This window comes from Salvelinus fontinalis, chromosome 34 (assembly GCF_029448725.1).
Source record: "Salvelinus fontinalis isolate EN_2023a chromosome 34, ASM2944872v1, whole genome shotgun sequence".
Taxonomy (NCBI): Eukaryota; Metazoa; Chordata; class Actinopteri; order Salmoniformes; family Salmonidae; genus Salvelinus; species Salvelinus fontinalis.
In genome coordinates, this window is record NC_074698.1 from 13,051,304 (window position 1) to 13,075,707 (window position 24,404).

Genomic DNA, 24,404 nt, shown 5'->3' on the forward strand with positions numbered 1-24,404 from the left:
TCTCTGAAGCGGGGATGTGCATGCTAGAACAGGAAATGAATGCAGACAGCAGAGGCAGGCAAGCTGCGACCGGCACACACGCAAAGAGCACTCACACTCACACACACATATTCTCTCTCACACACACACACTGCCCAGAGCTCTTCCAACCAGAGCTGGAACCTTTCAGCCCCAGGTGAAAAGACAGAAAGCGGAGGAGGGGAGTGGAGGCCGGCCAGAGGAAGAAGAAGGAGAGGGCAGGGGGGGATCAGTGAGAAGAAAAGAGTGATAGACAGACTAGAGCAACCTGTTAGTGAGATTTGGGGCTCTGCTGAAGAAACCGTGGGAGCTGGGAACACAGGCTATAGGATGGTTCTGCTGTCCTCTTGCTCCAGGTACATTTTCTGCAAAAACCTTTTAACAGAGAACTTATTTATGTGGTGATTGTTGTACCTTATCATACCTTGTTACTCAGAAGTGTATGCTTTGCTTTTTTTGTTGCCATGGCAGTAATGTTGTTTGAGGGTTCTGTAGAGAAGTGGGACCTTTTTTTAACAAGCCAGGGGCGAGGGCTCTTATTCGAATGTATGAAAACAACACATGTTTAACATTAGATGCCCAGTGTGTGACTGCTGTTTGGCTGTTGTTGTCTGTGTTTGACCAATCACATACTTAGTGAAAGGGTGAAAGTTCACCATGGATGTTGTTGTGATTCTGTCACATGCCAATCACTCAGGAAAATTACGATTGTGTCACATGTTGATCTCTGAGAATGATCTTGTGGTGTTTGGTCAACAACCCAGTGGTCATGATTCATATTCATATCTAAACCTTCATCTTCAGGTTAAATCTTTCATCGCTTTCTGTGGCTAATCTCAGCATTTGATTTTTTATGACAGCCATACATTCAGAGATGGTATGGGTGTCCCTTTATATTCCTCTCTTTCTCTGTTTTGAGTGTGTTGTTGAGTGTGTTGTTGGGTGTGTTTACAGGACAGGAACATATTGAGTGTATGTGTCCCTGGAGCGCTCACACTACATTCCTGCCCCTGCCTGGTTGGGGTGGGTGTGGAGGGAAAAAGGGTAGTGCTGCGGGCTCGGTTATACACATACAGGTGCAGGATCTTAATTAGATCCCTTTTTTGTTGCTGGGAGTGTTCCTGCACTGCAGGAAATGCAGATGAGCTTTACATACATTCACTGAAAACACACGTATACAGCCTACTTTTGGCCAGCTAATACCATAACCACCGATCAAGCAACATTATGGACTAAACTTTCAAGTCCTGTTGCTGCAGGATTAATTTTCTGTGACATTATAGTTCAAATAAAGATCATACATCTGTACAGGACACATTCCAGCAAGTCCACCCTCCCTCCTACTGAGACACTTCTCTGTCTCACAAACACACACACCAACATCACTTTGTTCAGGTGTTTTGGTGAATTTTTGAATGGCAGAAATGAACCATTGGTTGTGGCTACTTTTATCTATTTAACAAGGTAAGTCAGTTAAGAACAAATTCTTATTTAAAATGACGGCCTGGGAACAGTGGGTTAACTACCTTGTTCAGGGGCAGAACGACCTTTGTTTTTTACCTTGTCACATTTCGGTTACTGGCCCAACGCTCTAACTACTAGGCTACCTGGTTAATGTGGTTGTATTAACCACCATCACTGCTTTTCTCCTGAATCCTTAAAGCTCTAAGATTATGTGCTGTTGTTCTGCCTTGAGCTCAGCATAGCCTTATTTAAAAGGTTAACAAAATCAGAGAATAGAGAGCGGTTCTAAATTTGGAACAAGGTTTAGTGTCGAGGCCTGGGAGTGTGGAGCGCCACAGTTCAGAGGTGTCCCATATTTGCAGGGGTAAGCTAAGCAGTGCAGCCTTACTCTTTTCCATCCTGGACATCCTGTCAGGAACCAGAGACACTGAGCGAGGTCAAAGGGAGCTCAACCAGAGGAAAAAGAGAGGTTTCCGTATTTAAACACAGGCTGAATGGGATCTGCCTCCTCCAATTGTTCTCTCTTTTCATCAGCCTTTTTGAGTTGGAGGGTGTTCCTCAACAGCATAGATACCAACCCAGCAAGGATGTTTGTTGAGTGTTAGATACTGTATTTGTTATTTCGAGTTCTGAGCAAGTGTTATGCTACAACAGACATTAATGCTACAACAGACTCTTTCTGAACACAAGTTCCGTTATGAAAACATTGTGCATTGTAAGAAATATATGCATGTGTGTGATTGAAATGGTACAGTGAAAGGCAAGAACAATGTGCAGAATCTGTTCTGAAAACATTTTATAAACATTTTGGGAACGTTTTGAGACCCAGAAAAAGTTTGCTGGGACGGGCACTCTTTTCTGACTTGCACTGACATGATGAGTCACTGCATTGAGCATATCGATCATTCTTCTCCCTTTCTGTTCTTTCCCAGAGGGAGGGAGTCACTGAAATGTTATCAAGTCGTCAAACAGGTTACTTTTCTCTACTAGAAGCGCCCTAGTTCAATCCAATGAAACTCTGAATTTTCACAAAGCCTTATTTGTTATGTCATGTTACGAGATATGGATACATGAGCAGTGAGCTTGGCACTGAGAGTTTGTGTGGCTTTATCTCTGGAGCCGGGCTAGGCGCTCCCTTCTGGGGTTTCTGTTCCTTTGGTAAACCACAGGATTGCTATTCCGGTGGGCTAACTCCCTCCTTCTGTTCAGTGTAGAAGGAGGCTGGGCTGTTCCGCTCTCTCCGTCTCCACCCTCTGCTCTCTCGGGCTGTGGTGGTTCTGCCCTCTGCAGAGGACCCACTCTGCTATGCGGGCATGCTGGAGCAGGTTGTCAGCGATATAGGAATGATGGCTCGGCTGCTACAGATGTAGGTCTGACTCTGAACAGATAATCCACAAAATACCCCCAAGGCCTAAAAATGATTATGGAATGGTGTAGGCTATTCAATTGAAATGCATTGCCTTGCACTGGAGGCCCATCTAATATGTCATCCAGTTTGTTAACCAGTTTTGTTGTTAGGTTGGAGTGAATGATGGGAGTGTCTTCCAGGTTCTATGTAGAGGTGGAGCCGGAAGGGGCCAGTGTTTACAGTGTAAACAAAGTAGAGAGGGAAAAAGGGAATAGCCAGCCAATTATTTTTTTCTCTTTACTCCTTCTCTATCTTTCTCCCCTCTCTCTCTTTATCTCTAAACCCTCTCTCTCATTTTCTCTTTCTCTAAATTCTCTCATCTCTCTTTCTTCCCATTGCAGCGACAGACACAGAAAGGATATACGTATCACATGACTAGCCCTGCCTTGTCCCCTCTCCCTCCCCAGAGTTATTTTTGATTGTCAGTCCTTCGTCACTGGTTAATTACCTGAGCAGTGAGCACATCTGATCACGTAGTAGAATCAGGTTAGACCAGAAATACAAGCCAGACACGTTGTAGCATTGGCAGACGTGCTCCGTGGGCTGTTCTACTGGTCTATGGGAATTGTTCAAGCTGCACTGTGTTGTTCTAAGAGAATATTGGTGCATAAGACAAATATATTGAGAGGAGACACCTGTACAAGAACATGCTGTATGCTATGTAGTGTTAAAATTCACTGTCACTGTGTTTGACTACTGGTATTTGGGCCTGCTCACAATGGCAAGCAGTAGGCAGAGTGTCAGTCATTAGTAATAATGAAGATAGCCGTTCAATCTACCTGCAATTGAGAATACTGACATAAAAACATAGAGCAAGCATACAAATGCAATATATTTTCATTTTCAGTGTTCAAATAGGCAAATTCCACCCTTTCCCTTAGGTTAAAAAGAGTTGTGTTTCCTTGAGTGGTAGACAGTATGTGGTTTAGCGTTGTGGTCTGAGATAAGGGAGACATGTATGTGTGTGGGTGTATGTCTGTGTGATATTCTTAAGATGTGAGAGAAAGAGGGGTCACTTGATTTCTATGACGACATATTTTGACTGCTTTAAATTGGCCTTGAGGAGAGAGGTCAACTCGTTCTCACTTTGACACGTCATGGTAAGCTACTCATAGACAAGACCAAAACAGGTTTTGATGTCAGAATGGATATGTAATTTTCCTATTGTGTGTCAGGTCTGTTTACGCACATGTGTGTGTGTGTGTGTGTGTGTGTGTGTGTGTGTGCATGCATGTGACCTTTCAGCTGATCTAAGGTCAGTTTTGAGCCCTAAGGATTACAGTTAGTACTAGGGTATTTATTAGTGTAGGGTATGCTGCTCCCAGATCTATGATGAGGAACGACTTCCATCGCGAGCACATCCTGTTTCATGATGTCTGGCCCGCCACGAACTGGTCGGTGTTATGATATATTTTATCATGTTGCTGAGAACGACACTACTTTTTCCTGCTTCTCTCTTTGTGTACGCCCCATCCCAGCCAGCCCAGCCATCCCAGCCAGCCCAAAGAGAGGATGGAACTACCACTAAACTGTCACACTCGCAAATCAAGCAATGCAGATATTCATTAAAGTCCTAAAAATAAGGGTTAGCCAAATGATTGACTGGGACAAACAAACACGCAGAGGAGAGGAGAGGAGAGACAGAAGGTATTTATAGGATGTTTAAAGCTTAGCAAAGGCTTCCGGTGCTGGGATTTTTCACCAATCAGGGAAAATCTGTAATATTTACAATGACCAACACCATGAAAATATCATCCTCTACCAAATGACATCATACTCTACCAAACTAGTTAGTTAGTGCAACAAGAGGTGACTACGCTTGTGTGATGAGTAACCTTGCCAGAGACCTGAATACTTGCATTGGCTCCCCAAGATAATACCTAGGTTTTAGCTTAACAGGCTAACACAATGTGGTGACATGCATAGTCAGAACAATCGTTTAGGAAAGCTAAAAGGGAACATATGACATGTTCTGCTTTTTTCATGACATAACACTTGTCCATTTTAGGGCTTAAAACAGTACATTTTAAGCCCTAAAATGGACATGCATATCAACCAAATCAAATGCATTCCAACCAACTTCCTTAAAGGACTTATATGTAACTTCTAAATGGAGAACAGCATTATCATGACATGTCATTTCCACATTTGCTGGATTGACAGATGTCCAGATGTCACAAGCAGTGATCTATGTGCTGTCATGATATAGAGCTATAGGGGGTTGACTATTAGATCTACTGGTAGTGTATGTTTGACCACTTGGCAGCTGGGTAATCTTTGAAGTTAAACAGTATCTGTTGACAGTGGGTCGTGGCCATCGAGAGATCTGCTGTGTTTGCTGAACACATATTCTGTAGTGTTGGTGCTTCAACTAGAATGACCTAATGTACACATTCCCATGTACAGATATACTTATATACTAGCATTTGATAGTGACAAGATCATGTGTACTGCAATATGTATATTTAAAAATGTGAAGATGTACAGTATATGTACAGAACATACTGTATATTTACAAGAACAGTAAGGTAATGCAATACTTTTGTAAAATATGAGTAATGTAGTGAACCAATTTTTATATATTTGTGTTCCCTTTAGGAGGGCTGCAGTGGAACCTTGACCGTCCTTGGGGAAAGGGGGGTGGTGGGTGGCCACAACGGTCACGGCCACCACGCTGCCACAATGTCCTCCTTGGTGTGCAACATGGGGCTGGTGCTGGTAGAGTTTGAGTATGAGTACATGGGCCGCGATGGGGGCCTGGTGTCCATCAAGCCCAACGAACGCTACATCCTGCTGGCCAAGACCAATGACCACTGGTGGCACGTGAGGAAGAACGAGCAAGCAAGGCCCTTCTATATACCTGCTAAATACGTCAAGGAGCTCCCCGCAGAGTTCCCATCCCCGCTGGACTTTGCTGACCCACCCAGTCCTGATTTGGTCCCGGTTCATGCGCCGGTGCCAGTGCCAGTCCCAAAGCACTCCGTACCAGACCGGGCAGAAACGAGGGTGGGAGATGAGGTGACTATCCGCCTCCGCTCCCCGAAGAGACATCAGAAGACTGAGCACCGCATGTCCACATTTGGCGTACCCTTAGAATTCCACGACCCGTCTCCTGGGGCATTGAAGCGCGGCGGGCTGAACGACTCGCTGCCGGGCCTTCACTCCTACGTTGCCCTTGAGGTTCCATTAACAGTGCCCTCGCCTCAAGCCAACAATAGTGCCAAACACAAGAAGCAATTAAGCCTGAGTTCCAGTGTGCTCTTCGGCTCCTCCCTGTCGGTGGAGGAGCCTCTATCCCTGAACCCCCGAGCCCCCAGCTTCAGCCCAGCTGACCCCCTCCACCGGCCCTCCCAGGCCATCCCAGTGGAGACGTCCATCATTCCTGATGCCGAGGTCACCGGTGGCAGGATTCCCCATCAGGAACCTCTGAAAGAGCCGGAATGTCCTCTGGAGCTGGAGGAGGGAGAAAAGGAGAAATCTAGTGTGGAGCCTGAGGACGAATCGAAGGAGGACACTGAGAATATTTATGAATCCATATTGGACCTGAAGCTGGATGAGTACCCTATAATAGTGGAGAAGACCCCGACTGTGAGTCCTGCTGCTGTGGCTGAACCTACACCTGTTATTGCTCCCACTTCTCCATCTCCAACACAGACACAGGTAAAAGTATTATCTGTAAAGTAGTTGTAAGTAGTGAACCTGCAGGGCAATTTTCCTTTTTGATCGCATTGGGGCCACAGTCTTTCCCTCACACTATGTATGTGCCTATGAAGGGATGATTAAAGGTGAGGCCCTTCATTACATGGGCCTTTTACGGGGCCTTTTACAGTTCATAGAGTAATAGTATCCCATGAAGTTCAATATCTGGGAGGCCCTTCCATAGGAAGTGGCTAGTTATTATAGGATACATGTTGGATTAGTCTGTCTGGTAAAATGCAGCTGTTTTATGAATACATTGTTTAGAAGAGATCATGTTTTCATATTGTGAGGCCCCAACGGTCAAGCATGAAAATGAACAATTTGACCTCCTTTTGTGGCAGTTACTCCGTACCATCTGTCTCAAGGAAGTAAGAATGGGAGGAAGGTTGGGGGAGTTGTCCATTGAGCTATACAGCAAGGCAGGCAGATAGACAGACACTCACTGGTGTTGTACATAGCAATTACAGAGACCAAGCAAATAGTTGGAATAGCATATCAAGTCAGACAATTAACACTGTGGGCAGGGTGCTGAAGAACCTGTTCACAGATGGTTGACATTTTCTTTCCTCCATTGCTTAAGATACCACAGTGAGGCACTGTCTGCAACTAAATGTTGTTGAGGAAATCAAGGTTGTTCCTGGCAACATCCACATATTCAGCTTCTACCCCCAAGCCATAAGACTGCTAAATTGTTTGTTAAATAGTTAACCAAATAGCTACCCAGACAATCCGCATTGACCCTTTTTGCACAAACTTTTTGTCTCATCACATGCGCTGCTACTACTGTTTTTATCGGGCATAATATTCCTAGTTATATGTACACACAATACATGACCAAAAGTATGTGGTAACTCATTCCAAAGTGATGGGCAATAATATGTGGTTGGTCCCCCCTTTGCTGCTATAATAGCCTCCACTCTTCTGGTAACGCTTTTCACTAGATGATGATGGAATATTGATGTAGGGACTTGCTTCCATTCAGCTACAAGAGCATTAATGAGGTCGGGCACTGATTAGGCCTGGCTCGCGGTCAGTGTTCCAATACATCCCAAAAGTGTTTGATGGGGTTGAGATCAGGGCTCTGTGTAGGCCAGTCAAGTTCTTCCACATCGATCTCGACACACCATTTCTGTATGGACCTCGTGTTGTAAACGGGGGAATTTTCATGCTGAAACAGGAAAGGGCCTCCCCCAAACTTTTGCCACAAAGTTGGAAGCACTGAATCATCTAGAATGTCATTGTATGCTATATCGTTAAGATTTCCCTTCACTGGAGCTAAGGGGCCTAGCCCAAACCATGGAGCTAAGGGGCCTAGCCCCAGACCATTATTCCTCTTCCACCAAACTTTACAGTTGGCACTATGCATTGGGGCATGTAGCGTTCTCCTGGCATCCACCAAACCCAGATTTGTCCGTTAGACTGCCAGATGGTGAAACATGATTCATCACTCCAGAGAACGCGTTTCCTTTCCTCCAGAGTCCAATGGCGGCGACCTTTACACCACTCCAGCTGATGGTTGGCATTGCGCATGGTGAACTTAGGCTTCTCGGCCATGGAAACCCATTTCATGAAGCTCCCGACAGCTCGGTACTGGCACCCTGTGTATATAGGCAACTTATTGATACTCATTATGTATTTATTATTACTTTTCTTATTAAGTGTTTTACTTTTCTATTATTTCTCTATTTTCTTTCTCTCTGCGTTGTTGGGAAGGGCCCGTAAGTAAGCATTTCACTGTTAGTCTAAACCTGTTGTTTACGAAGCATGTGACGAATGCAATTAAATATTCAAGTTAAAACTTCAGGAAGAGATTTGCTTATCGTATTTCTGTCTGGTAACTTGACTTTTTCACTGAAAGTTGCAGTCAACTGATTCGTTGAACAAGTTCAACTTCTCAGGAGACTATAGCTATAGTTCAGTCTTGACTCTGTGACTCCTCAATTGCCAATAGCGGTGAAGAAAGTGTGTTCAGAAGAAAAGAGCAGGAATACAATGGTGATTAGCATGACCACTGCGGTCAGTGGCATCACACGTAATAGTCAGGAGAAACACATGAGGTTCTGTCTGCTAGCGTTAGTCATGAGGTTGTGGCCAGTCCGTTTAATGCTTTGGCCACAGAGATAATGAAATAGGGAGGCCAGAGGAAACAATGGAAGACAAAGGAAAAGAGGGTCAGTTACACTGCTGAGGTGACGTCAACGGAGAATATGCTTTTTTGAGCCGTGGCGGCAGGAAGTGGTGAGTTTGACTCCAGGGGAAGAAGGGAATCAATCCAGGATGCTTTTCAACTTTTCAAACATATGAAAATGTAAAAGTTCTCTGGTTATACCACTCACGCTCACAGTCATTTAAAGAGCTGTAAAAAGGGCATGAACATGTTTTTAGGTCAGATAATAGGAAAATTATAGGAGAGACGAGAGGGATTAGGAAGGATCTATATCAGGGTTGTTCAGTGGGCGATTCCACGCCAGCGGGTGTAATCTTGCAAAGAGATCGTTTTGGCAGATCTCGTATAGAAACTTCAGAGGAAGGATGTTTGACATGCTTTTTACATTTGTATCACAAACAATTTGTTTAGAAAATCATGATAAAGTGGCCATTTTAGGCCCTTTTTAGACCTATACATGCCTCCTGTAAGACCCTATGATCTGTGAACTGCACATGATACCGACAACATCTTGGTGTCATTATCCTCCTTTATAGTGTGCTCTAACATATGGAGTATGTCTAGATTCTGAAATCAAAATGTTCACATTAATTTATTCAACATTAAAAATATTAATATCTCAAAACGACCCTTTTTTATTTTGTTAATTTAAGGACATATATTCTACAAGTACATCACATTTCCTGAGTGGACTCTGTTAATTCTGAAGTTATGATACATTTTATGAGCACCACCAATACAATGGATGGTAAACAGATTCAAAGGGAATGCCCTCTGCTGTGGTTGGTTAATGACCTATATATTGTCAATGTCTATGTATAAAATGGGTCATATCATTAAAAGTATCAGAGAGCCACTCTGGAAATTGGACGGGTTTAAAGAGTATATTGTTCCAATTGTTTTAAATAAAAATAAGCTAAATCAAAAAGGGTATTTTGGAGATAATCCTATAAATATTTTTCATGTTGAATAAATGCTTGTGAAAATAGTACTTCAGAATCTAGACATACTCCATATGTTAGAGCACACTATAAAGGAGGATAATGACACCAAGATGTTGTCGGTATCATGTGCAGTTCACAGATCATAGGGTCTTACAGGAGGCATGTGTAGGTCTAAAAAGGGCCTAAAATGGCCACTTTCATCATGATTTTCTAAACAAATTGTTTGTGATACAAATGTAAAAATCATGTCAAACATCCTTCCCCCCAATGAAGTTACTATGTGAGAATTGCTAGAACAATCTGAGTTACCCAAAATATTTCCCACTCCTGCTAGTGTAGAATTGGCCCAATCCATTCCTGGGGGCCTCCCATGGGTGCACATTTTTGTTTTAGCACAGCAAGAGCACACCTAATTCTACTAGTTAACAGCTTTGGTGATTGATGCTTGTACTGTTTACATAGGCCTACCTGGTGCACGATATTAAATAACTTATAAGCTATCCTGAATCACCGCTTTACATGAACTGCAGAGATGATATGCATTACACCGCAGTCTAATGTTGTCACTTGAAACAACATGACAAAAGACACACCGTCAAACAACACATTCACTTATGGGGCAAGATACTTTGAAATACACATTTTCCTCAGAAAGCCTGAACTTCTTCTCCCAAAGGAACTTTATCAGGCTTGGATCTGACTGGGAAGGGAGATATGTTATGATGCAGGAACCATGCAATTACAACGCTCAGACACAGTATGTTGTGCAGAGAGGAGGGTCAAAGGCTTCAGATCTCTCAGGCTCAAAGAGGCAAACTTATTCAGGTGTCAAAAGTGGAGTCCCATGGTTTTGTTGAGTTTGGATTAAAATTGACAGGCATTTATGTGAGAAGTTCGTGATCTTGTGAGACAGAATGCGATAGATAGAGCCAGGGTAAGTTCAAAGTTCATGCTGTACTAATGTAATTTAAATATAGTAAAAAGTAGTTTAATGTTTGACTTTCGAGTCATTATTGCCTGCCTGTTTTAAATTCTTTGATGATAATTTTTTTTAAATGAATCTGCATTTTATGTTTAACCTGCTGCACCAGTGTTAAGTTAACCATTGAATGTGTGTAACGCTCTTTGTCCTGCCTACTATCTGTGTAAAGTAATTCACATGTAACCATCCTATGTATTCAACATCTTATCTTTTTATTGACTACTCAACTTTTGACACTTCTTGTTACAAAACTTGCTGACACTGAATACATTTTGAGCAGAACTGAGACAAGTCACCACATGCCTATAGACTACTGTGGAATATCTGAACCTGCACAAAGATTAGTAACCTTGGGTTACATTTTAGTCAACATAGTACTACTTTTAGACTGCAGTGGAGGCTGCTGAGGGGAGGATGGCTCCTAATAATGTCTGGAATGGAGTTAATGGAATGGTATTAAACACATATGAGTTAATGGAATGGTATTAAACACATATGAGTTAATGGAATGGTATTAAACACATATGAGTTAATGGAATTGTATTAAACACATATGAGTTAATGGAATGGTATTAAACACGTGAAAACACATATGAGTTAATGGAATGGTATTAAACACATATGAGTTAATGGAATGGTATTAAACACATATGAGTTAATGGAATGGTATTAAACACATATGAGTTAATGGAATGGTATTAAACACATATGAGTTAATGGAATGGTATTAAACACATATGAGTTAATGGAATGGTATTAAACACATATGAGTTAATGGAATGGTATTAAACACATATGAGTTAATGGAATGGTATTAAACACATATGAGTTAATGGAATGGTATTAAACACATGAAAACACATATGTGTTTGATACCATTCTATTCACTCCATTCTGGCCGTTATTATGAGCCGTCCTCCCCTCAGCAGCCTCCACTGTTTTAGAGGTATTTGCTTCATTCTCACCTGCACAGTTTGATTTCTGTTATATTTAAGCAGGTACACAGAAGCCTGAGTTGCAGTAAGAAACAAACTGAAGTGTCTTTAAAACATGGCCACTCACTAAAAAGGACTCTATGCATGTCTGCACAATAACAATCGATTGGATTTCAGCCACATTCTGTGTCTGTTCACCTCAACATTGTGTGATTCCTCGGTTTCGGCTTTTGATTCTGTGGCCTTTCGTCAAGTGACTTGGTCTACTTACAGCACAGGAAAACAATGTTTGTTATATGGAAGCCGAACTGTAGGTGACATGTAGAATTAAATGATCATTTATCATGGCTGAGAAGCATGGAGTCATTCAATTACATTTGAAGTAGTGGACATTATATTTAGAACGTGACAGCCAATGAGTTGGTCAACTTCTGTAAGCAGCTACATAAGGAAGAATCCATTCATCATTTATAAAGACTGTATCCAAATAATTCTAGGTATGCACCCCTTTAACCTGATAACTCACTATTGTAAACCAGCCAAGCTGTATGAGTTAAAAACTTTACGCTATATATCCATTTTCAGAAATGTTGGTAAATTAGCTTTTATTGTTTGAAGAAATTATGAAAGAGATTGGTGTGTTTTTTCACTATCTAATCATGGCATGGGGTTGTTCAATGACAGACATGTATTTGCTTAAAATCTATCGCTTGATGGTTTCATTTCAGAGAGACAAATAATCAAATGTTTTTGCTAAATATTATATATCCACCTCACTCTCAGATAAATAAGTAGTACTGCTAGGTTTTACACATTTAAATATAACAAATAACTACATTTTGTATAAAGAAATGTACAAATGATACATTTGTGATATCAATATATACAAACATTGTTTAGTCATTGCTTATTCAGAGCGACTTGTAATAAGTGCACTCATCTTAAGATTGCTAGGTGAGACGTCCAGATATCACAGTCAAATATACAGGATACGAACATTCCATTCCGGCTAAAGAATGGATATACTGTATAACGTTTAGCAAAAAAACACATTTTTATACACATCTAAAATCTATTGATAAAAAATCTGAGAACAGTAATATTTTACACACACATGAAGGTACCCATAAGCAACCACTTCTGATGAAAAAACCCAAATATGAAAAATGGGTGGATATAGCATTTTGTAAATAAACTCTTCAGGTGTAGACAGTCATGAGAGCGTGAACTTTTTTTATTGCCTTAATAGCTAAGTAATTCTAAATGTAGCCTGTGTCTGACTGCAACATGAGAATAAATAACTGCTAGATACTTTGGGGTACAGGTATAATCAGCAACATGCATATTGGACAGGATGTAACATGCAGTATGACTCAATGAGCTTTCGATCATCTGATCATGTCTCACTCACAGTACTATAACATTTTCTGTAACTCTTAAGCAATAAATGCCCTCTTCTCTGTTTCTGATACAAATCAAATGAAATTGTATTTGTCACATGCGCTGAATTCAACAGGTGTGCACATTTCCATGCTTACTTACAAGCCCTTTCTTTGACATTTTTAAAGTAAGTAAGGAAATATTTGTTAAAACTAAATAAATAAAAGTAACACAATACAATAACAATAGCGAGGTTATATACAGGGAGTACCAGTACCGAGTCAATGTGCGGGGGTACAGGTTAGTCGAGGTAATTGAGGTAATATGTACATGTAGGTAGGGGTAAAGTGACTATGCATAGATAATAAACAATGAGTAGCAGCAGCATAAAAAATGGGTCAATGCAAATATTCCAGGTGGCCATTTGATTAACTATCTAGCAGTCTTAAGGCTTGGGGTAGAAGCTGTTAAGGAGCCTTTTGGACCTAGATTTGGCACTCCGGTACCGCTTGTCGTGTGGTAGCAGAGAGAACAGCCTACGACTTGGGTGGCTGGAGTCTTTGAAAATGTTTAGGGCCTTCCTCTGATATCACGCCTTCCTCTGATATCTCCTGGTATAGAGATCCTGGATGGCAGGAACCTTGGCCCCAGTGATGTACTGGGCCGTGCACACTACCTTCTGTAGCGCCTTGTGGTCGGATGCCGAGCAGTTGCCATACCAAGCGGTGATGCAACCAGTTAGGATGCTCTCGATGGTGCACCTGTAGAACGTTTTGAGGATCTGAGGACCCATGCCAAATCTTTTCAGTCTCCTGAGGGGGAATAGGCATTGTTGTGCGCTCTTCACAACTGTCTTGGTGTGTTTGGACCATGATAGTTTGTTGGTGATGTGGACATCAAGGAACTTGAAGCACTCGACCCGCTCCACTACAGCTCTGTTGATGTGAATGGGCCCCCTTTTTCCTGTAGTCCATGATCAGCTCCTTTGTCTTTCTCATGTTGAGGGAGAGGTTGTTGTCCTAGCACCACACTGCCAGGTCTGTGATCCCTTCCCTATAGGCTGTCTCATCGTTGTCGGTGATCAGACCTACCACCATTGTGTCATTGGCAAATTTAATGGTGGTGTTGGAGTCGTGCGTGTCCACAAAGCCGTGGGTGAACAGGGAGTAAAGGAGTGGACTAAGCACGCATCCCTGAGGGGCCCCTGTGTTGAGGATCAGCATGGCAGATGTGTTATTGCCTACCCTTACCACCTGGGGGCAGTCCGTCAGGAAGTCCCGGATCCAGTTGCAGAGGGAGTTGTATAGTCTTAGCTTAGTGATGAGCTTTGAGGGCACTATGGTGATGAATGCTGAATAGGATTCTCATGTAGGTGTTTATTTTGTCCAGGTGGGAAGGGCAATGTGGAGTGCAATAGAGATTGCGTCATCTGTGGATCTTTTGGGGCAGTGTGCGAATTGTACTGGGTCTACGGTTTCTGGGATGATGGAGTTGATATGAGCCATGACCAGCCTTTCAAAGCACACTCACAGACGTGAGTGCTTCAGGGCGGTAGTCATTTAGGCAGGTTACCTTGGCATTCTTGGGCACAGGGACTATGGTGGTCTGCTTGAAACATGTAGGTATTACAGACTCAGTCAGGGAGAGGTTGAAATTGTCAGTGAAGACACTTGCCATTTGGTCAGCGCATACGTTGAGTACGCATCCTGGTAATCCATCTGGCCCTGCGGCCTTGTGAATATTGACCTGTTTAAAGGTCTTACTCACATCGGCTAAAGAGAGTGTGATCACACAGTCACCCGGAACAGCTGGTGCTCTAATGCATGGTTCAGGGTTGCTTGCCTCAGAGCGAGCATAGAAGGCATTAAGCTCGTCTGGTAGGCTTGCATCGCTGGGCATCTAGTAGTTGGGTTTCCCTTTGTAATCCGTAATAGTTTGCAAGCCCTGCCACATACGACAAGCATCAGAGCCGGTGTAGTAAGATTCAATCTTAGTCCTGTATTAACGCTTTGCCTGTTTGATGGTTTGTCGGAGGCAGTGGTGGAAAAAGTACTCAATTGTCATATTTGAGTAAAAGTAAAGATACCTTATTAGAAAATGACTCAAGTGAAAGTGAAAGTCACCCAGTAAAATACTACTTGAGTAAAAGTCTAAAAGTATTTTACATATACTTAAGTATCAAAAGTAAATGTAATTGCAAAAATATACTTAAGTATCAAAATTAAAAGTAAAAGTATAAATAATTTTAAATTGCTTATACACTGCTCAAAAAAATAAAAGGAACACTTAAACAACACAATGTAACTCCAAGTCAATCACACTTCTGTGAAATCAAACTGTCCACTTAGGAAGCAACACTGATTGACAATAATTTTCACATGCTGTTGTGCAAATGGGATAGACAAAAGGTGGAAATTATAGGCAATTAGCAAGACACCCCCAATAAAGGAGCACATTTGTGGCCTGCTGGAGGTCATTTTGCAGGGCTCTGGTAGTGCTCCTCCTTGCACAAAGGCGGAGGTAGCGGTCCTGCTGCTGGGTTGTTGCCCTCCTACGGCCTCCTCCACGTCTCCTGATGTACTGGCCTGTCTCCTGGTAGCGCCTCCATGCTCTGGACACTACGCTGACAGACACAGCAAACCTTCTTGCCACAGCTCACATTGATGTGCCATCCTGGATGAGCTGCACTACCTGAGCCACTTGTGTGGGTTGTAGACTCCATCTCATGCTACCACTAGAGTGAGAGCACCGCCAGCATTCAAAAGTGACCAAAACATCAGCCAGGAAGCATAGGAACTGAGAAGTGGTCTGTGGTCACCACCTGCAGAATCACTCCTTTATTGGGGGTGTCTTGCTAATTGCCTATAATTTCCACCTTTTGTCTATCCCATTTGCACAACAGCATGTGAAATTTATTGTCAATCAGGGTTGCTTCCTAAGTGGACAGTTTGATTTCACAGAAGTATGATTGACTTGGAGTTACATTGTGTTGTTTAAGTGTTCCCTTTATTTTTTTGAGCAGTGTATTAAGCAAATTTATTTATGCCAGGGGCACACACCAACACTCCGACATAATTTTCAAACAAAAGGTGTGTTAAGTGAGTCTGCTAGATCAGAGGTAGTAAGGAAGACCAGTGATGTTATCTTGATAAATGCGTTAATTGGACCATTTTTCTGCCCTGCTAATCATTCAAAATGTAAAAAGTACTTTTCGGTGCCAGGGAAATGTATGGTGTAAAAAGTACATTATTTTCTTTAGGAATGTAGTGAAGTAAAATTAAAAGTAGTTAAAAATATAAATATATAAATAGTAAAGTATAGTACGAGTACCCCAAAAAGTAACTTAAGTAGTACTTGAAAGTATTTTTACTTAAATACTTTACACCACTGGCTGGAGGGCATAACGGGTTTCTTATAAATGTCCAAATTAGTGTCTCGCTCCTTGAATGCGGCAGCTCTAGCCTTTAGCTCAGTGCGGATGTAGCCTGTAATCCATGGCTTCTGGTTGGGATATGTACGTACGGCCACTGTGAGGATGATGTCGTCGATGCACTTATTGATGAAGCTTGTGAATGATGTTGTATACTCCTCAATGCCATCGGATGAATCCCGGAACATGTTCCAGTCTGTGCTAGCAATTCAGTTCTGTAGTTCAGAATCCGCGTCATCTGACCACTTCCGTATTGAGCGAGTCACTGGTACTTCCTGCTTGAGTTTTGCTTGTAAGCAGGAATCAGGAGGATAGAATTATGGTCAGATTGACGAAATGGAGGGCGAGGGAGAGCTTTGTACACGTCTCTGTGTGTGGAGTAAAGTTGCACATGTGACATACTGGTAGAAAGTAGGTACACCCACCCAGCCATAGTACTCAGTTAGCAGCACCCCTGGGCCGTTGTGCTGTGTTTACAAACAAAGGAGGAGCCCTTTCCTGTACTGTAGGGCTGCAAGCCTCACCCCAAACAACTGGAAACAAACACACATTTCCATACTCCACTCCAATAGGCTAGCCCCCACGCCACACCAGTCCGCACACAAACACTGACGCACACACACTCAAGTTTTTGAGCAGAACTGTTTGCAGAGCTCCTGAATCCTGAAATGCTCTCATGACATAATTATTTAATTAGCTAAATGTAAACAGGCGATTTGAGTAAAGATACTCCCTTCAGTGTATCTCAATTACACGCACACATGCTTTTCTAAAACGTTAGTGTTTAGTTATGCAAGTTATCAGTGTTGTGTTGGCTGCATTCTGTGCGCTCGCGATCTATGCAGGAAAGAGAGGGTTAAACTGAGGAACATTGCAACCACTCCCAAGACTTGCTGCTGCTAGGCAGTGGCTTTAACTGTACTGTAGCGTACCTGACAAAGCATGGAGTGTGTGAGTGTACAATGTGGAATAGCGAGGTGAATACTGTATTTTATAACTGGATAAAGGGAAAACTGAAGTCTGTATCTTCTAAATGATATATTTGAAGGATAGTCTACTCTACATTGAGCCTGGGATTAACCAAACAAACTTTAAACAGGTAATTTGCACTTTTTATGGTCGATGATGGCTCCATTTGTTGTTTAGATTTGGATTGAGGTTTTGGTCTGATTAAATAGGATTGTATGCGCATTAATAGCTACTAACTGTAACAGTTTTAATAAATGTATTATACATGTGGTGTAAATTACAGTGATTCAGAGTAAACATTAATTTCTATCAAATAGCCTAGTGTTATTTGAGCACACATTTGATTTTTGAAAACATTACCTTCCTCCAGTTGACTTATCTTGTCAATATACTGTATATTTGTATGTGAAAATGGCATAGACCACAGTGTCTGTCAATGACCTCTGACATACACAGTGTTTGACCCTCAGATGCAAAATAGCTCAGGTATAGATTGTGATTATGCATTAGCCCAGACCATTATGTTCTTGTTCTGTAGGGGGGTATTTATGTCATGCTCTATAGGCTACTTACTATTACTCTAAATATCTACAGGCTGAATATGGGTCCATAACCTTGATAGTGTCAGCTGTTTTTTCTTCTGTTTATTAATATGAGGAATTGATGAGTCAGTCCACTGTTGATTGAATGGAAAGGCACATCAACCAGTAAACCATGTGGCACTCACTGCCATGCAGCATTCAGTCACCTCATCTGATTTCTAGGGTCAATACTGAGTGAGCGTTCGAAGAGTTAAGATGAAGACAGTATAAAGCGAGACTGAGATTATGCTCTTATATAGTTCCAATCTGTCCATATACACTGAGTGTACAAAACATTAGGATCACCTTCCTAATATTTAGTTGCATCCCCTTTTGCCTCATAACAGCCTCAACTCATCGGGGCATGGACTACAAGGTGTCGAAAGCGTTCCACAGGGATCCTGTCCCAATGTTTATTTTCTATTTTTTTAACCTTTATTTAACTAGGCAAGTCAGTTAAGAACAAATTCTTATTTACAATGACGGGCTACCGAGGAACAGTGGGTTAACTGCCTTGTTCAGGTACAGAACGACAGATTTGTTGACTCCAATGGGTCCCACAGTTGTGTCAAGTTGGCTGGATGTCCTTTGGGTGGTGGACCATTCTTGATAAACATGGGAAACTGTTGTGCGTGAAAAACCCAGCAGCGGTGCAATTCTTGACACACTCAAACCGGTTCTCCTGGCACCTACTACCATAAAACCCTTTCAAAGGCACTTCAATATTTTGTCTTGCCCATTCACCCTCTGAATGGCACACAAACACAATCCATGTCTCAATTGTCTCAAGGCATAAACATTTTTCTTTAACCTGTCTCCTCCCCTTCATCTACATTGATTGAAGTGGATTTAACAAGTGGCGTCAATAAGGGATCATAGCTTTCACCTGGATTCACCTGGTCAGTCTATGTCATGGAAAGAGCAGGTGTTCCTAATATTTTGTACACTCAGTGTATCTCTATTCCACTACAGTGATTTTACAATAGTACATTTTAAACCATCACGTGTCAATCAGTTGTAGTTCATTTTAAACTGTAAAGTGTCAATCAGTTGTAATTTCTCGAATATTCTGGCACATTATACGCAATTACATTATCATAAATGACACATTGGGTCCAGTATGTACATCTTAAATTGTCTTTGACTTCCTTGTTCCTGTTTATGCAGTTTCAAAAGGCTTGATGTAATTGTAAGTGTGATAATATTATGATGACGGGCATGACAAGGTTTGCCCCAGCCCTGCCAGGGAGAAGGGGTCAAACTACAAGGGAGGAATGCCATCTTGGTTTTCATTGCTAGTAGATATCAATCATTGACAATGAGTCACAAGCAGAAAGTTAATACTTGACCATAACCTGCTTGGATACACGCAGCCAGGAACATAATCTGATGTAAAGGTATGTTATCTCTTTTCCTTCTGTGACAGTAGGCCTATCCTAGAGAGATTACAAAAAGTCACACTATTGCCATTATCCACTTTGACTCCAAACAAATGGTTGGCATGACAGGTATTGCTGACTGGCAGAAAATGTTCACGTTGCTGTGTGTGAACCAGTCATTCTGGTATCCTTACCATTTACTTTGGTTTGAGGAGGCTGGTATGCTATTTAGCTTGGAGGCTTTAGTGCATAAGAAATAATGTGTTTCCTTCCGGTTGATTGAAAGAATCATCACCACAATCACTTTTATTACTATTATGCATCTGTTATTAATAGCATTTTAGATTCTTCTGCTACACGCACCTGCACTTGAAGCTTATTGTTGTGTTACTACTGTAAAGGAAGATGGGTAGGCTAGGCTTAATTAACATCTACTTTAGAAAAACTTTCCACAGCCAGGTGTTGATGTTTTAACCTGAATGTGTAGTCAGTAGTCACTGCCACATTCCAAAGACAACTCTCCCACCGCAAAGAAGAACCTATCAGGTGGTGTTAACCGAAACCTGAAGGTGAGTGAGTGTTTGTTTTTAGTTTTACTTGCATATTTACTGCTGCCCATGCTCTGCGTTGCCCAAGGCATGTTTATTAATTTGTAGCGTTTATTACTCTGTCTAATGAAGCAGGACTGTATAGTGATTCTAGGATTGTGAGTATCAACCTCTATCCAGCAGCTTTGTAACCCAGGTGGTTTCTAGGGTGTGTCTGTCGGAGGTACCATTTGAATAACAAAACAATTATGTTGGTACAAGAGTCTGGAGTTCTTTTTATGATGTTGTCATCTGTTGTGTCATGCACACACATACCCACCTTCCTAATATTGATTTGCACCCCTTTTTTCCCAGAACAGACTCAATTTGTTGGGAAATGGACGACAAGGTGTTGAAAGCGTTTCACTGGGATGCTGGCCCATGTTGACGCCAATGTTTCCCACAGTTGTGTCAAGATGGCTCGATGTCCTTTGGGTGGTGGACCATTCTTGACACATGGGAAACTGTTGACCATGAAAACCCCAGCAGCATTGCAGTTCTTGCGACACTCAAACCAGGCACCTACTACCATACCCCATACTTAAATATTTTGTCTTGCCCATTCACCCTCTGAATGGCACACATATACAATCCATTTCTCAATTGTCTCAGGGCTTAAAAATCCTTCTTTAACCTGTCTCCTCCCCTTCATCTACACTGATTGAAGTGGATTTAACAGGTGGCATCAATAAGAGATCATAGCTTTCAACTGGATTCCCCTGGTCAGTCTATATCATGGAAATAGCAGGATTTCCTAATGTTTTGTACAATCAATGCCACTGTTCATAGGACATGAACAGTGGGCAGACTCGCGTATCACAGGTTGACCTTTAGGTACCACCAAACCGGGATCCACAGCTTCTGACAGACACCTCAGGTCGCAGAGAAGGTGATGTCACAGAACAAAGAAACACTATCCATGCTATCTGCTACAGCATCATTCCAGCACAGAACTAATACTCTCATTGTGCACATTTTAGACGTTAGAGTACCTTCAGGTATAGAGGTGTGTGTATGTATCAACGTGTTCTGGTGTTTTACTTCATACTTGCATAAGTATTACGCAGGTACTTTACGGCCGAGATGTTGTAAGCAGTATACAAAAAAACAACCCAACTGGGATGTGTGTTTATGTTCAAAACTTCCATTAGCCCGTCTTGAGAGGAAATGACAGTTGGACAGTCGACTCCCATCCTCCACCCAGTCATGTATCTTATTTGTGTTTTTCTTGAAAGTATTTAGGTCTGTACAGTCCGTCTGTGTGTTCAGGCCAGTGTACGTCCATGTGTGGTACACAGAAGAGTCTTGCCGATATGAAAGAAACCTTACCTCTGAGCCAGGCTTTTCTTTTAAAGCTATTTTTTCATGAAGAATGTCTGTTTTACAAGGTGCGAATTGGGCAACCCGAAGACAGTAATTCCCTGGTCTCTGGGTTTTTCACTGTTTCTTAAAAATGTATTCAAAGCTAAAAACAAGTCCCTCTTCAAGCCAGGTAGTAATCAAAAGAAGGAACTGGTACATGGTCTGAAAAACATGTGGTATGTCCTTGCCAATACTTCTGCTTTTGGATCTATTAGTTAAAATGTTATATCCCCTGATGGGATGCAACATATTTGATCATTACATAATTCGAAGAGGTGCCTTTTTCAGGGAATATGACCGACATGATCTTCAAGGCTTGCCGTAGCTTCAGGCACAGGCTTGTGACTTTTCTGGGTGTCTCCCGTGTAAGTACCTAAGGGTGTGCATCCCAATTATGGTATTTTCCTTCATGACCACTAATCTAAGACTTCATGGTCATTTCACTCAGCCACTCCCAATTTTTGTGTCTGTGCCAATTGAATTACATGTTCAATTCTATGCCTGCAGTACTTAGCCTACATGTGAGGGCGGCAGGTACAGTACACTAGAGGTTAAGAACGTTGGGCCAGTAACCGAAAGGTCGACTAGGTGAAAAATCTGTCTGCACTTAACCTTAATTGCTCCTGTAAGTCGCTCGGGATAAGAGTGTCTGCTAAATTACTGAAATGTATATGTGGCCTATAGTATTCAGTATTTAGCTGTGACATCCTCTGCGTTGTCGTTAAAACTTCCCCGGTCTTTATAGCTTCTTATAATGTCTGGCTCATGTTGAAATGTGTTTGTCTATGAAGTGACGGTCTGCCACACAGCTCCCTGTGGTCTACTCACCTCCACGTGGTGGAAATCTCCTCTGTTTGAGATGGGATGTTTTGCTCTTCACTTCCACATCCCTGAGATGTATGTAGGGTTCGGGAAAGACATTAATAGGACAGATCACTTTTTTGGATGCAGATATTACTGCCGTATGGCCATTTCCTCTAAAACTGAAAAAAGGCTTACAATTGAATGTTGATATTGTCTGTACTCTTTTAAGAAAGAAAGAAAAACACTCAAAAGCGAGATCCACATATAGCTCTTTAAATGCATGCACTTTGTAAGAATGGGCATATTGTGATGAGTTGGGTAACAGCCTATTCAAAGAAAGGGTTTGGGAGAATGATATTTGATCCCAAGTCAGTGCTTTGATGGGAGTAAAGGGAGGTGGAGGTAGAGAGAACTTTTTTCCCCTCTGTCTTTTGTGTTGTGGAGATTCTCACGGATTGTTCTCATAGGGGCTGATGGGGCCATTGGCTTCACCGCAAATAAGGTGAGGTTGGGTAGTACTATGCAGGCAGTCAGTACTCTGTTCATATAGAGCACAAGATATTATTGACTAGTGGCTCGGTGGCCATTTAGGACTGGGGTGAAACATTTATTCCTCATGTTATTCCTGATGACTGACCTGACTTTTCTTTCATCTCTGTCTTCAGGTGGAAAATGCCAGCCCCAACACTGCTGTTTACGCCAACGTCACCGAGCTGAAGAAAAACATCCCACAATCCCCTCCGTTAGTAGCTCTGAGTCCTGACTTGCCTCTTACCCAGGAGGGATGGCAGGTGCACACTGACAAGGACAGCGGGAAAGAGTTCTATTACCGCCCAGCCACGGGCCAAACCACTTGGGCCGACCCCCGCAGCACCCTCCCCTCCACAGACATGGAGCTGCCCAAGGAGGCGTTGGCTGTCCCGGCCCTGTCCATGGCCCTTTCCCCGGCCCTGTCCCCGGCCCTGTCCCCAGCTCTTTCCCCGGGCCTGTCCCCAGCCTCATCCCAGGGTTCCAACTGGGAACAGGTGTTGGATGAGACCACAGGTCGAAACTACTTCTATAACCCCACCTCTGGGGCCACGTCCTGGGGAGCTCCGGAGCCCATCGCCCCCTCCTCTCCTGTTACTGAGCCTCCTGTGCTGAAGCTCCCAGACAGAGGACCGGTAGGGGTTAGCTTATGCTTTATTTGACTAATATGGCCATTGTTTCAAGCTCATCAACAGATAAGGCTTCTAAAATACAGAACCGTGGAAAGTGTTGTTGGATTGTTGACTGCTAAAGCAGTCTCTGTCAGACACCAGCGCATTAACATCTGCTTCATGGTCTTGAGGTAGTCTTGTTTTGTTAGTTCATTAGCTAGTTATGTCTTAAGCCTGTTATGGCATACACATACTTTTTGCTGTTTATTCTCAGTGTTACTAGCCAAGTTACTAAGAACGTTTGCCATTTGAGCAGAATTGCTAGCATGTTATGAACCATGTCATAAACTTTTTAGAAATTGGCCACTCAGTTTGAGTTCCATCTTAAAAGCATTTGCAAATCTTCTGTTCCTCAGCCCCCTCTCCCAAAGGAAGACTACCTGACAGAAGACCATGAGGCTCCAGACACTTCCTCCTCGGTGTTCCCCAAAGACCTCCTGCCAATGCCACAGGCTAAACAGGCCGTCATACCTCGGGCCACTCTAGACAGTGTCCCGGTGGGCTGGAAGCGCTCCATGGATGCAGATGGGAAGACCGTTTTCACCAGCGAACGCACACAGGAGCAGGTAAGTGTATTGAATGGAGGTACAGAGCTTTGAAAGGGTAGCGGTTTGAGAAACCATGCAGTGTGTGTCATATGCTGTTTTGTCCTGTGTGTGTGTGTATCCTGGCAGTGGCTCAAGTCTGTGGATCAAGAAGGAAAGACGTACTACTACCTGAGAGACGGCTCCAGATCCCAGTGGAACCTTCCAGCAGAGGTGAAGAGAAGCAATATTGTAATTTCAAGGAATGGTTGAGTGTCTTTTTACCAGGTCTCAAAGAGCTTGTAAGAGCTTGTATGGGGTAACTCTGTACTGCACATAGGTGAAAAAAATATGCCCTTACCTCAGATAAGTTGGGTTTGATTAAATAGGCCAGGGCCTTTACACTGTTTGTTTCTGTTAACCCTCTCAGCTCCCAGTTGCATCCAGTCTGCCTAAGGTGAGGAATGGAGTGGACCAGGACAGTCCGCCGGTTCTGAAGAACTGGAGACACACCATCGGCCCAGCTCAGTTTGGCCCCTCCCAAGAAGACAACGTGAGTAGCTGGGGAGCCC

The 24,404-nt window shown here is 42.6% G+C and overlaps 1 protein-coding gene across 3 annotated transcripts in view; it reads left to right on the forward strand.

Moving 5' to 3' along the window:
- LOC129833146 (rho GTPase-activating protein 27-like) overlaps window positions 1–24,404 on the forward strand; it is a 30,092-nt gene continuing 5,688 nt past the window's right edge. The window contains exons 1-6 of one of the 3 annotated variants that reach the window (XM_055897477.1): window positions 1–374; window positions 5,489–6,550; window positions 22,775–23,278; window positions 23,665–23,874; window positions 23,983–24,066; window positions 24,263–24,385. In XM_055897477.1, coding sequence (XP_055753452.1) covers window positions 5,573–6,550; window positions 22,775–23,278; window positions 23,665–23,874; window positions 23,983–24,066; window positions 24,263–24,385 — 1,899 coding nt within the window. In that variant the 5' untranslated portion in view covers window positions 1–374; window positions 5,489–5,572. The remainder of the gene's footprint in view (window positions 375–5,488; window positions 6,551–22,774; window positions 23,279–23,664; window positions 23,875–23,982; window positions 24,067–24,262; window positions 24,386–24,404) is intronic. The other 2 variants (XM_055897476.1, XM_055897478.1) reach the window with 2 other exon arrangements.